Consider the following 12,500-nt stretch of genomic DNA (forward strand, 5'->3'; position numbering starts at 1 on the left):
AGTTTGCTTGGCGTTCGTAAGGTGTTAATATTCCATTCGGTAGTGTTTATATTATGAAAATAATGATGTCTTCAAGGAATGCTGCAATAAAAGTAGGCAAAGAAATATTACTGATTTCTTTATTTTTGCTTAAAATATGTAGTTAGAAAAAATAAAACTGACGGCGGGGGGTCGGAATGGTGGAAGTTTGAAAAAGAGGTCGCGAGTGTGACAAGGCAGTGCATGGCTGCAAGTAACCAGAGAAATGCATAAAACGTTGTTAATATTTTGCAGGAGGTTTTGGCTATGACTTCTCGTCAGATACAGACCGCCTGGAGGAGGCCGTGTCCTCAGTCTCTCGTGGAGTCCTCGCCACGGGCGTCACTTCCTTCTGCCCGACGCTGGTCACCTCGCCCGACTCGGTCTACCATAAGGTGCGCTTGATTTGCGAATATCTACGTAAGCCCATGTGGTATTTTTCCCTTGTTAATCTGTATATGTTTGTGTAGTTATTCGATTATTTGATTTATCCTTTAGCATATCCATCATAATCATTATACTACAACTAATAATAATAATAATTATTATTATTATTAGTATTAGTATTATTTTATCGTTATTTTTCTTTTGTTATTTTTTTTGTGCTATTATTATTATTGCTCTTTTTATTATTTTTATTATTATTATCATCATTATTATTATTATTGTCATTATTGTTATTATTATTATTATTATTATTATTATTATTATTATTATTATTATTATTATTATTATTATTACTATTACTATTACTATTACTATTACTATCATCATCATCATCATCATCATCATCATCATCATCATTATTAGTATTAGTATCATTATTATTAATATTATTCTTATTGTTGTTATTGTTATTGTTATGATTGTTATTGTTGCTGTATCTTTAAATTTGTTAGTATTATTATTAATTTTGTTTAATTACTTTTTTGTTGTTTGTGTGTCAGTGAATTTGTTGTGGGAATGGTATTACAAAAGAAAATTGATAATTGAATTGTGCAGAAGTGAAGAAAAGATACATTATTTAGGGAAAGGATTAAGTGAATCAAATTTGTGTTTGAGACAAAGCTATGTTTATCTTTTTTTTTCTTTCTATCTTTTTTTCTTGTCATCAGATAATGCCACGCATTGAAAGAATGGAAGGTAGCAAAGAAGGTGCAGGGATTCTGGGTGTTCACCTTGAGGGTCCCTTCATCAGCCCAGAGAAGAAAGGAGCCCATCCACTAAACTACATACAGAATCTTGACCAGGTAAACAAACTTGGCATGAAAACATACATTACTGGGATGTACTGAATGAGCCTCATACTTTAGATTGCTAATATGGTATATTTAAAAGTTGCTAATGATATAACAAAACAGAATATGATATATAACTATAATAATCAGTCATAATATTCATCAATTAAAAGTGAAACTGCCCTCTGCAGGGATTTAATAAGTTAGAGTCAACTTACGGACGCCTAGATAACACTGCTGTGGTTACCATAGCCCCAGAGCTTACAGGAGCCAAGGAAGTCATAGGCGAACTTTCTGAACGGGGTATTGTCGTGAGTGTAGGTAAGTCATTCTGCAATGTTAGATGTGATGCAACAGTTTTGAATATAAAAGGTCTTGAAATAATAGTTTTGTGTCATATGTAAATTGATAGAACATATTATTCTGCTACATCACCCATATTTTAAAGTATGCTAAGAAGCGTCTTTCCTGGTGAAAGAATATTGGCAGAATATGTTTTATTCATGATGCTTTGGTGTCAAACAGGTCATTCTAATGGCAACCTCGAAGATGGTGAGGCTGCAGTAAACAGCGGTGCTTCTTTTATCACTCATCTATTTAATGCCATGCTGCCTGTAAGTCACAAATATTAACGTTTGGAATTTTAAGTGGGAAAGCTTTATACATTGTTTTGTGTTTACTGATTTTTAATATAAGGTTAATCCAGTGTTTTATTTTACATAATTATAAAAAAAAAAAAAAAAAAAAAAAATTACTGTATATATTTTATTTTCAGTAAATTAAAAATGGTAGAAATCCTACAATTTTCTTTCTCACTGTATATAACCACACTTAGTGACAATTTAACTGCTCCAGCCTCTCTTTTCAAATACAAAACAAAACTTAATAAGTAATATTAAACTTAACACTTCTCCTGTAGAGTATAGTAATACTTGCAAATCATAGATTTTGAGAGCAATGTTAATTCATGAATGATAGAGGAATTATTTATATGATTGGCCATATTATTGTCTAAAAAGTAAAAAACATTTATTTCAATAGTTTCATCATCGTGATCCTGGACTTGTTGGTTTGCTAACAAGTAGAAAAATTAACCGGCCTGTCTTCTATGGCATCATCGCTGATGGAATCCACACTCATCCTGCTGCTCTTCGAATTGCCCACAGAACGCATGCTAAAGGTAATATATATATATTTTATAAATTATATATTAATAAAATTATATATATATATATATATATATATATATATATATATAATAATTATTATATTTAATATATATATATATAATATTATATATATATATATATATATTATATATATATATATATATATATATATATATATATATATATATAGTATATATATAATATATATATATATATTATATATATATAATATATATAATATATATATATATATATATATATATATATATATATATATATATATATATATATATATATATATATATATATATATATGTACAAACACATATACATATATATGAAAATAAAAGTATATAAGTATGTGTATATATATGTACACACACACACACACACACACACACACACACACACACACACACACACACACACACACACACACACACACACACACACACACACACACACACACAGATATATACATATACATATACATATACATATACATATACATACCACCCTTTCCTGATGCCCTGCCAAGTAAGCCACGGTTCAGGCACCTATACCATGGCGGTGACTTCCCCTACGACACCTGCGTTTGATTTCTCAAAGCAATATGTCATTTTCTCGCTGTGAGATCAGGCTCGAGCGTAGGCATTTTTTTACAACTGGCTTGGCGGGAATTGAACTCGTGGACACAAGGGTCGGAGCCCAGTGCTCTATCCATTGGACCATCGCGGCAGTTACATACATACATACATACATACATACATACATACATACATACATACATACATACATACGTACATACATACAACGTACAATATGTGTGTGTGCGTGCATGCATGCATGCTGTGTGTGCATGTGTGCATGCATTCGTGTGTGTGTGTGTGTGTGTGTGTGTGTGTGTGTGTGTGTGTGTGTGTGTGTGTGTGTGCGCGCGCGTGTGCGTGAGTGTGTGCGTGAGTGTGTGCTGAGTGTGTGTGGTGTGTTTGTTTGTGTGTGTGTGTGTGTGTGTGTGTGTGTGTGTGTGTGTGTGTGTGTGTGTGTGTGTGTGTGTGTATATGTATATATATATATATATATATATATATATATATATATATATATATATATATATATATATATATATATACATATATGTATATATGTATATATATGTATATATATGTATATAGATATGTGTATATATGTATATATACACATTCATAAACATACATATACATACTTACACAACTTATACATACATACATACATACATACATATATACATTCATATATTCATCTTTCTTCTTTTAACGGTAGGTTCATGTCTGAGCCGCCGTGGTCACAGCATGATACTTAATTGTAGTTTTCATGTTGTGATGCTCTTGGAGTGAGTACGTGGTAGGTCCCGGTTCCTTTCCACGAGAGTGCCGGTGTACCTTTAGTAATTATTCTCTATTTATCCGGGCTTGGGACCAGCACTGACTTGGGCTGGCTTGGCCACCCAGTGGCTAGGTAGGCAATCAAGGTGAAGTTCCTTGCCCAAGGGAACAACGCGGCGGTCGGTGACTCGAACCCTCGAATTCAGATTGCCTTCGTGAGTCTTGAGTCCGACGCTCTAACCATTCGGCCATCGTGGCCTTCATATATTCATACATACATATAAATACATATATGCATGTATACATGTACTCTGTGTGGGGTTTAGTATGGTTAGCAAAATAATTGTTGTACTGTAAGTGTAATTCTAATGAATATTGTTGCCTTCAAGGTGAAGATTAATTATAAAGCTTATTGTTTGTTACCTTTATATCTTTATTATGTGTACTGGAAATTGATGCTTGCACTGTCTCTTAATCTGGCACATTGTTGATGCCCATGATAATTTAATTTTTACTGTATTTTTGTAGTAAGGGATAATAACATATTGATATTTTAATCCAAATAAACAGGCCTTGTGCTAGTGTCAGATGGTATGGCAGCTATGGGTCTTGAAGACGGAGAGCACCACATAGGTCAAATGATGGTGAAGGTGCAAGGTAGACGTGCTGTACTGGCTGGCACAAACACTCTAGCAGGTTCTGTGGCCACAATGGATGAGTGTGTCAGAGTTTTCATTAATGATGCAGGTATGTATGTAACTATTTACTTGATGAAGACTTGCTTGGGTATATCACAAGAAAATCAAAATAATAGACGTAGTCTCTGATTTCCCATATTAATGTAGCCTGGTGTGATTATATTATATTGATTTTAAGGCAAGATATTGTACTGATTTTTCAATGCTAATACTAATTTTGAATAATTTTTAGTCTTTCAAAATTACCTTGTATAGAAGCTGGAATGTAATGGATAAGTCAGATTACTTTAAAATATGTAATTGATCTGAATAAGAATCATACATTCCACCTTATTTTGGGTGTGATATATGCTGTATTTAGAAAAGCACTGTATTTTTTATTCCAGGTGTAAGTGTTGTAGAAGGCATTGAGGCAGCAACCTTACACCCTGCCCAACTCATGGGTATAACACATCAGAAAGGCACTCTGGACTACAACACTGATGCTGACTTTCTACTTGTGTCAGATAAAGGTCCACTGAAAGTATTGAACACTTTCATTGCAGGTGAATGTGTGTACAGTTCTCCTGAAGCACCCCAACTCTTTTATAATGAATCTGTTCCTTGTAAAAAACATTAGCAAATTAGTATATTTTACACTTCAAAGCACTTGCTTTTTCTATGATCACTCATTTAATGCCTCACAGGGACTTTGAATATGTAATTAAGGTTTTGGGAAAGAGAAGAGATAAAGTTCTGCTTCTTTTGGTATATAACGTGGGAAAGTATTTTTATGTATTATTACATGTGAATCTCGTTATATTTTTGGAATGGTTTCCGAAAAGTAATGGTAATGACGTAAATTGAATGTGTTTAAGTCACTTTACTTATTTGAAAATTATATACATATTTGCTTATTTATCAGCTGGCTCAGCAATTTTATATATTTGATTTAAAATCAGAATGATACATTCTGCAGCAATATGTTTATTACAGATTATAACCTGTAATATAGCTGTTACATTTGAATATGGAGCAGATGTATAAGTTGTTTACAGTTCAGTGTTGCTCTCTGTTCAGTATAAATTTTGAGAGAAATTGTTGCAGTTGTGTACTTTTTTAGGAATGAAACAAGGCAAAAGTGATTTCTTTCCTAATTAGATATATAGGTTTTATATAGTTTATTGATCTGGTAACTATTTTACATTACTTTATCTTATATTTTTTATAATGTTAGCATGAAGGTTTTTTCACTTTATCTTTTTATAACCAGTTTTAATTCAAGTCTCCCATTACATATTATGGTATTTTAGTAATATTGAAAAGGAATTAAAGATTTATTGTTTTTTTATGAAAAGTGAATAAATTATTCATGTCATTTCTGCCTAATAACAGCAGAAAATTCTGGCATAAGTACCTATGATGTATTCTACGAATGCAAGATGTTTGTGTTTTTATGTATGATTTTAGTTATGAAGATAAAACATGTATTCCATAGAAATTTCTATTATACCATCATCCCGGCTATTTACTAATAAAGTTGTTGTTAATTTTGTGTTTCAACTATATACCTTTGCAGCTGGAAGCATCATATGGGAGAGCTATATTTTGATGTACAACTAGCCTTTTACAGTGTGGAATTATATGCTTTTGAATTTGATAAAATGATCTTAACGTTAACAAAAAGTTCTGTTCCATTATTATTAGCAATACCAGTGTATCAGTGTATAATGAGTGGTGAACATTTCTAGTTAGAACTTTTTTTTTTTTTTTTTTCCAGCTTATTGTTTACTTTCACTTGTTACACCTGGGAATGCAGATTAGCTGCATTGCTTTTTTATCTTTTCTGTTTTCATGAACTACAAGAACAAAAAGGATTTTGGTAACTCTTTAAAAGTATAATTACTTATGTGATAAAGAAAAAAAAAATCTGAAGACTACTCATAATTGCAATGTGTATCTTATTGTATAAAATATGGAAAACCTTATCTTTATAATATAAATGATTTCAAATCTTATGGAAAATGAATTATTTTATTATATATATATATTTATTGTAACATAAATTAACAACATAGGTCAAGAAAGCAATACATAATGAATATGGACATTAACAAAAAATGATGATATGGCAATGATATAATTGGCTATATTAATAAGAAGTGATAAGTATGTAAGGGTATATGACCTTAGCATCCAGTTGAAAAAGGAATATAGAAGGTGGACATGGAAGTTTTCAATCCCGGTGCTATTAAGGTAAAAGAGTGCTGGAATTGAGGTTTGCCATTGTGTCCAGTGCTCTGCAGTCTGTGGTGATACTCTACTACAGTCTTCAAATTAATATTTACACTGAAAATCTGTATCTTATTTTCCTACCGGGTTATTAAATGTACACTTCAGACAGGAATACACACCCAATTAGTGAATAGTGTATAGCATTCTGGTTTATTCTTAAAAATTTAGATTCACAAGGCAAGTGTTTTTCATAAGAATCATTCACTACTCCTTTTGAAGTTTTGAAATACATTTATATATGTAAGCTTTGACAATAGGCTATTAAAAAGAACTAGAGAGGAACTGACAGCCTCCACGACTAGAAAAAAGCCAGTGATGGCATTATAGTCTTTATCACAACCTCATGAGTCTTATTTATGTCACATCACTGATTTTATTAACAACACTATAACCAAATTTTAGTGGATTCTTATAGATAATAAATTAAAAATCTTATTTGGACAGGGGAGAATTATTTTTTAAATGACCCTTTTTGCATTTGATGATTATAGAAAAATGTTCTCCACTGTAGTAGTTTTTGCTTTAAAATACATCTACTCATATTTAGTGTATGTTCTTTTAACAACCTGGAAACATATCCTATAATTCTTTATTAATAAACCAGTTTATGAATAATAATGCAGAGGTGAGAAAAACCTGAAGTAAACCTGAGATAAGGAAATGAGTCAATGATGAAGAATATAAAAATAAGAATATCACATGAGCACTAAGAATAAGGCTATAAGGAATATAACATTTACAGTTTAGGAATAGGAATAAAGTATCTACAGACCAATATATAATTATGTTAAAATGATGCAACTCCACTTGCAACATGATATATTGTACATACCAATCTGTTCCTATTATTTAACTGGCCACCAAAGATTTGCATCCCAGAGTCCATTCATTATGCTGTGGGATTAACAGAATGATGCCTTTTGGGCAAATGGTTTATATCATCTTTTATATATTAATCCAAAGCCATAAAAATTTGGCAATAATGGATTTGTGAAATATAGTAATTGATCCAGAAAAAACCAAGCCATACATATATATTCTCGCTGCTACACAAGAGAAACAAACTAGCTTTTCCATATCAAATTTTTCTAAAAGAACATTGGCCTTTTATGGTATCTCAGGAAGATTTAGTGCAGCATATTGCATATACATTCGACGTTTGCAGAACTCATAAAATTCTATTTCTCTTGTAAAGTTCTTCCGCACAATATCCTTTATTCTGTCAGGAACAGGTGGTTTGTAGATATTGCGGTTCACCTTGGAGAATCTCTGCACCTCATCTTTGGGAAGAAATTTATAGTATTAATTATATGTAATTACCATATGAATTGACATCGGCATTAAAAAACCTCTCTGCTTATAATACCATGCAGATATCTGAATTTATGAAAACACTCACTCCAGTATAGATCTTTGGCTCCTCTGAAGAATCTGGGGACATAATGTTCCAGGACTGTCAAGGTAGTGTTGAGGTCCTCTAGAACGCCAACAACAGAGTAATGCTTCTCTACATTTTCCTTTGCCTTCTGCAGTGCATATTCTGTGTTGAACCCACTTGACAAGAGAAAATATGAAATAAGATGTATTAAAAAAGGACCTCATGAAACACTACTAAAAGTATATGAGAAATAATGTTGACATATAACAGTTATGACACCTAGAGAATAAACTGAAACTTCTGGTTATATTCACTACAATTTACTACAACAGCACACCATCCAAGCCCAAAGTGGAGGATTCCATAGGATTTCTTTGTCCACTGAAGCACTCATAATGCTACAGCTGAGACACCAAGTGCTTCAACTGCCTTGGGTGGGTGGACAATGTGAGAAAAAATATGGGATACACCTACGTGCACTTTTTGTCTTGTCCGCAAAAGAACTCTGTGAGTTGGGCGAAATCAGGTCTTTCATCTCCTTCCTTGTATTGACATTCTCTGTCCCCAGTTAGGACACATGTCTCGTAGTCCTGTCAGGGAAGTAAAATGTTACCAAAGCGTTACAACATTTCTCCTGTACAGAGTAAATATACACTGACGAGAGCATGGTCAAACTGTTCATGACGTACCTTCCGTAGCCACATAGCAGAAGGTAAAGGTAATTCGGGGAAAGCTTGCTTGCGTTCGACGAAGTACCATGGTGCTCTTACGTAATAATACCAAGAGATAACACGCTCAACTGGATCTCGCACCATGTTCACATACAATGGCTGCGTTACGTTGAACCTGAGTCGAAAACAAATTTATGGATTTTATAATATTGCTAAAAAGATGGCGACTATAATTAAACATTATTTTCACATTACACCATAATGATGATTCCAACAAGGTCTTTATTATTATTTTGACAGGTTAAATCTATAAGAAGCATGAATGAAAGTACTCCTGATAAAGTGACTGCATTATCATTACAAAAGAGGAAAACGTTTAGAGGGTAAACGTCTAGCTAAGTTTTAACTTACGTTGTGAAATTGATATAACAAACATGCTTGACATAGACTGATGGCGGCCGGAAGACATCCACCAACTGCACCAGTCGTTTCTGCAATAGACAGTACAAATAAGATTTCCACTTACTGGTAACACAGGCAAGTTAAGATTTGTATTTTATATTGAGGTTATTCGCAGAATAAAAAGTAGATCACTATCCTCTACAGATTCTTTCCTTACCTGCTCTCTTTCGGAGAGCTTGATGTTCTCGACCTTTTGCGGGCGATCCTTATGGAACGTGAAACCATTCTTGTAACTGAGTGCACGGAGCAGTTCCATGGTGCTCTGGCTGCCGACTTTGGGCACTCGATTGAACACTAGGGTCATCTTGTGATGGTTCACGGTGTTGTTCAAAGTCATCGGGTCAATCTGGTGGATGATGGTGTTATTAGTTAAATTTGAATATGGGAAAGGTAATGTTACAAAAATGATTGTGATGGTGTCGATAACATCCAAAACAACTATGCTAAAACTACATACAACATGCAGTAAAAACATCATTTGTTGGCGGTCGTACTCATGTTACGAAAAATATTGTATTAAAATCACAAGCATAAAACTAGTACAGATTGCTGATTTTTTTCTTTCGGTTAAATATTGAGTCGGGAGACATGGAACATACATACATACATACGTACATACATACATACATACATACATACATACATACATACACATATATACATACATGCAGACATACATACAAACACACACACACACATATATGTAGTGTGTGTGTGTGTGTTGTGTGTGTGTGTGTTGTGTGTGTGTGTGTGTGTGTGTGTGTGTGTGTGTGTGTGTGTGTGTGTGTAATGCCTCTCTAGCCACCCTGGAGTAACTGGGCAGCTCGGGGGAGGTGGGCCTTGCCAGTCCACCTCCCCCCAGATAACTCTCCAGCAACGTCATTAATAAATGGATATACTAGGGGGAGGGGTGCTGTTCCTCCCACCCAGCAAGCAAGGGGGGCTGTGGGTCCCGCTGGAAGGGCAAGTGTCGTGGTGCAGGATGGGAACGAGAGTTACTTGTCCCGCCTGTGCCCTGGCATGCGCCAACCCATCATGAAGCTTGTGGGGCAAAGGCCTCGGGAACCCCACAGCCTACCGCCCTCCTTTATTTGGGGCAGCGTCGGCGGGAGCGGCAAAGGTGGCGTGCACCTGGAGTGACCACTGGAGGCTTAACCTCAGGCGAGCTTTCCAGGTAGGCGCTTGGAACATCGTGTCCTTGCAGCAGGATGAGCGGTCACCTCTGCTATTGAGGGAATTGTAACGATTGGGAGTTGAGGTGTCTGCCCTCTTGGAGGTCAGAAGACCTGGTAGTGGCACGATCAGTATGGGTGGGTTCACCTATTACTGGGTTGGGCCAGTGTGATGGTCACCACCTCCAGGGTGTAGCCATGCCATCTCCAGCCAACTTCAGTCCTCAGTAGTTGAGGTGACACAGGTTGATGAGCGTATTATGGCATTGAGACTGAAGCATGCCTTTGGCTTCATGTCTTATTGCTATATACGCTCCTACTGATGTTTGTAAACTCGATGTGAAAGAGGCATTCTATGCCAAACTCGCATCTGTGGCAGACAATTGCCCCTGGCGAGATATTCGCATTGTTCTGGGCGACTTCAATGTGGTATCCGGCTGTGACCAAGCTGGCTATGAGATGTCTGTTGGCCCCCATGGCTTGGGAGCTGATCCCAGCAGCGAGAACAGCCTCCTTCTCTGGGACTTTGCTAGGTCCCAGAGAATGAGGATTTCTGGCTCCTGGTATCAGCGCTCCAACCCACATTGCTGGACATGGTATAGCGATATGGGTACAGTGGCCAAGGAGATCGACCACATTCTTGTTAGCATGAGATGGAGGATCCTCCAGAACTGTAGAGTTTACTGGAGTGCTGAGTTCTACGGCACTGACCATAGTCTGGTTTTGGCTACCCTACTGGTCCACTTCAAAACTCTCCATCCCTCCAGTGGCTACTCTAAGGTGTTTCACTTGGACAGACTGAGGGAGGAGTGTGCCCATGGCTGTCTCTGACCGATTCATAAAACTTGACAACCTGATGGACACAGTTGCTCTGTGGGAGTTCTTCAAGCATGAAACACTGGAAGCAGCCCAGGAGTCCATTGGCGTATGCAGGCATAGGTGATATCCCTGTTGAACTTCTAAAGGCTGGGGGTGAACCTATGGCTCGGGGCTTGCATAAAGTCTTGACTGTCATCTGGCAGTCTGGTACCATTCCCCCTGACCTGTTGAAGGGCGTGGTCATCCCTCTCTGGAAGGGGAAAGGGAATCGTTGGGACTGTAGCAACTACTGTGGCATTATACTACTCAGCATACCAGGCAAAGTTTTCATCCACATTCTTCTGAAACAGATCTGCAACCACCTACTGAGGCATCAGAGACTGGAGCAGTTTGGATTCACTCCTGGCAAGTTCAAAATAGACCGAATACTAGCCCTTCGAGTAAGGCGTTTGACTCGGTGCATCATGAATCGCTATGGGAGATCTTGAGACTCGGGAATTCCGACGCAGATTATTGGCCTAATAGCAAGCCTTTATACCAGTACTGAAAGTGCTGTAAAGTGTGGTGGGGGCCTGTCAAACTTCTTCCCTGTTAATTCAGGGGTGAGGCAATGTTGTGTCCTTGCACCAACACTTTTCAACACCTGTATGGACTGGATAATGGGCAGAGCTACTAGTCAAAGTCAGTGTGAAGCAACACTGGGCAATATCAATGTGTGTGTGTGTGTGTGTGTGTGTACATATATGTATATATATATATATATATATATATATATATATATATATATATATATATATATATATATATATATATATATGTATATGTATGTGAATATATATGTGGACATATCAAAACACACACACACACACACACACACACACACACCACACACACACACACACACACACACACACACACACACACACACACACACACAAAATCAGTCTAAAAAATACATATATACAGCACATCTCGCTGACTTTGCTGATTTTATCATTTATCACAGCAATATCTCGCTGTTAGATGACTATATTCCTTTCGTCTGGTCTAATCTTATTTACCAATGTACGCATTTTATTATTAGTAAAAGTACTGACTCATGATCCGTATTTTCTCAGTACTTAACCTGTTATTTAAAGTGACTTTCCACAACCTCGAAAAAGGCGAAAGTCTGCAGGCGTTCCTTATCACAGTTAGATCACGTTTCTGCAATTTCCAATCCAGTCTGTCTCTCACC

The 12,500-nt window shown here is 35.9% G+C and overlaps 2 protein-coding genes across 4 annotated transcripts in view; one reads left to right on the forward strand and one right to left on the reverse strand.

Moving 5' to 3' along the window:
* The window catches only part of LOC119580986 (N-acetylglucosamine-6-phosphate deacetylase-like), an 11,633-nt gene extending 5,617 nt beyond the window's left edge, over positions 1-6,016 (forward strand). For 2 of the 3 annotated variants that reach the window (XM_037929242.1, XM_037929243.1), the window contains exons 3-9: positions 274-413; positions 1,134-1,268; positions 1,448-1,577; positions 1,782-1,870; positions 2,298-2,436; positions 4,360-4,536; positions 4,874-5,963. In XM_037929242.1, coding sequence (XP_037785170.1) covers positions 274-413; positions 1,134-1,268; positions 1,448-1,577; positions 1,782-1,870; positions 2,298-2,436; positions 4,360-4,536; positions 4,874-5,106 — 1,043 coding nt within the window. In that variant the 3' untranslated portion in view covers positions 5,107-5,963. Of the gene's footprint in view, positions 1-273; positions 414-1,133; positions 1,269-1,447; positions 1,578-1,781; positions 1,871-2,297; positions 2,437-4,359; positions 4,537-4,873 lie in introns of all 3 variants that reach the window. The other variant, XM_037929241.1, reaches the window with a different exon arrangement.
* A 497-nt stretch (positions 6,017-6,513) lies between these two features.
* Positions 6,514-12,500, reverse strand: part of LOC119580987 (heparan sulfate 2-O-sulfotransferase pipe-like) — a 28,482-nt gene continuing 22,495 nt past the window's right edge. The window contains exons 4-9 of the mRNA XM_037929244.1: positions 9,430-9,618; positions 9,222-9,301; positions 8,829-8,985; positions 8,614-8,729; positions 8,161-8,315; positions 6,514-8,041 (exon numbers count right to left, since the gene is read on the reverse strand). Coding sequence (XP_037785172.1) covers positions 7,869-8,041; positions 8,161-8,315; positions 8,614-8,729; positions 8,829-8,985; positions 9,222-9,301; positions 9,430-9,618 — 870 coding nt within the window. The 3' untranslated portion in view covers positions 6,514-7,868. The remainder of the gene's footprint in view (positions 8,042-8,160; positions 8,316-8,613; positions 8,730-8,828; positions 8,986-9,221; positions 9,302-9,429; positions 9,619-12,500) is intronic.

This window comes from Penaeus monodon, chromosome 14 (assembly GCF_015228065.2).
Source record: "Penaeus monodon isolate SGIC_2016 chromosome 14, NSTDA_Pmon_1, whole genome shotgun sequence".
Classification (NCBI taxonomy): Eukaryota; Metazoa; Arthropoda; class Malacostraca; order Decapoda; family Penaeidae; genus Penaeus; species Penaeus monodon.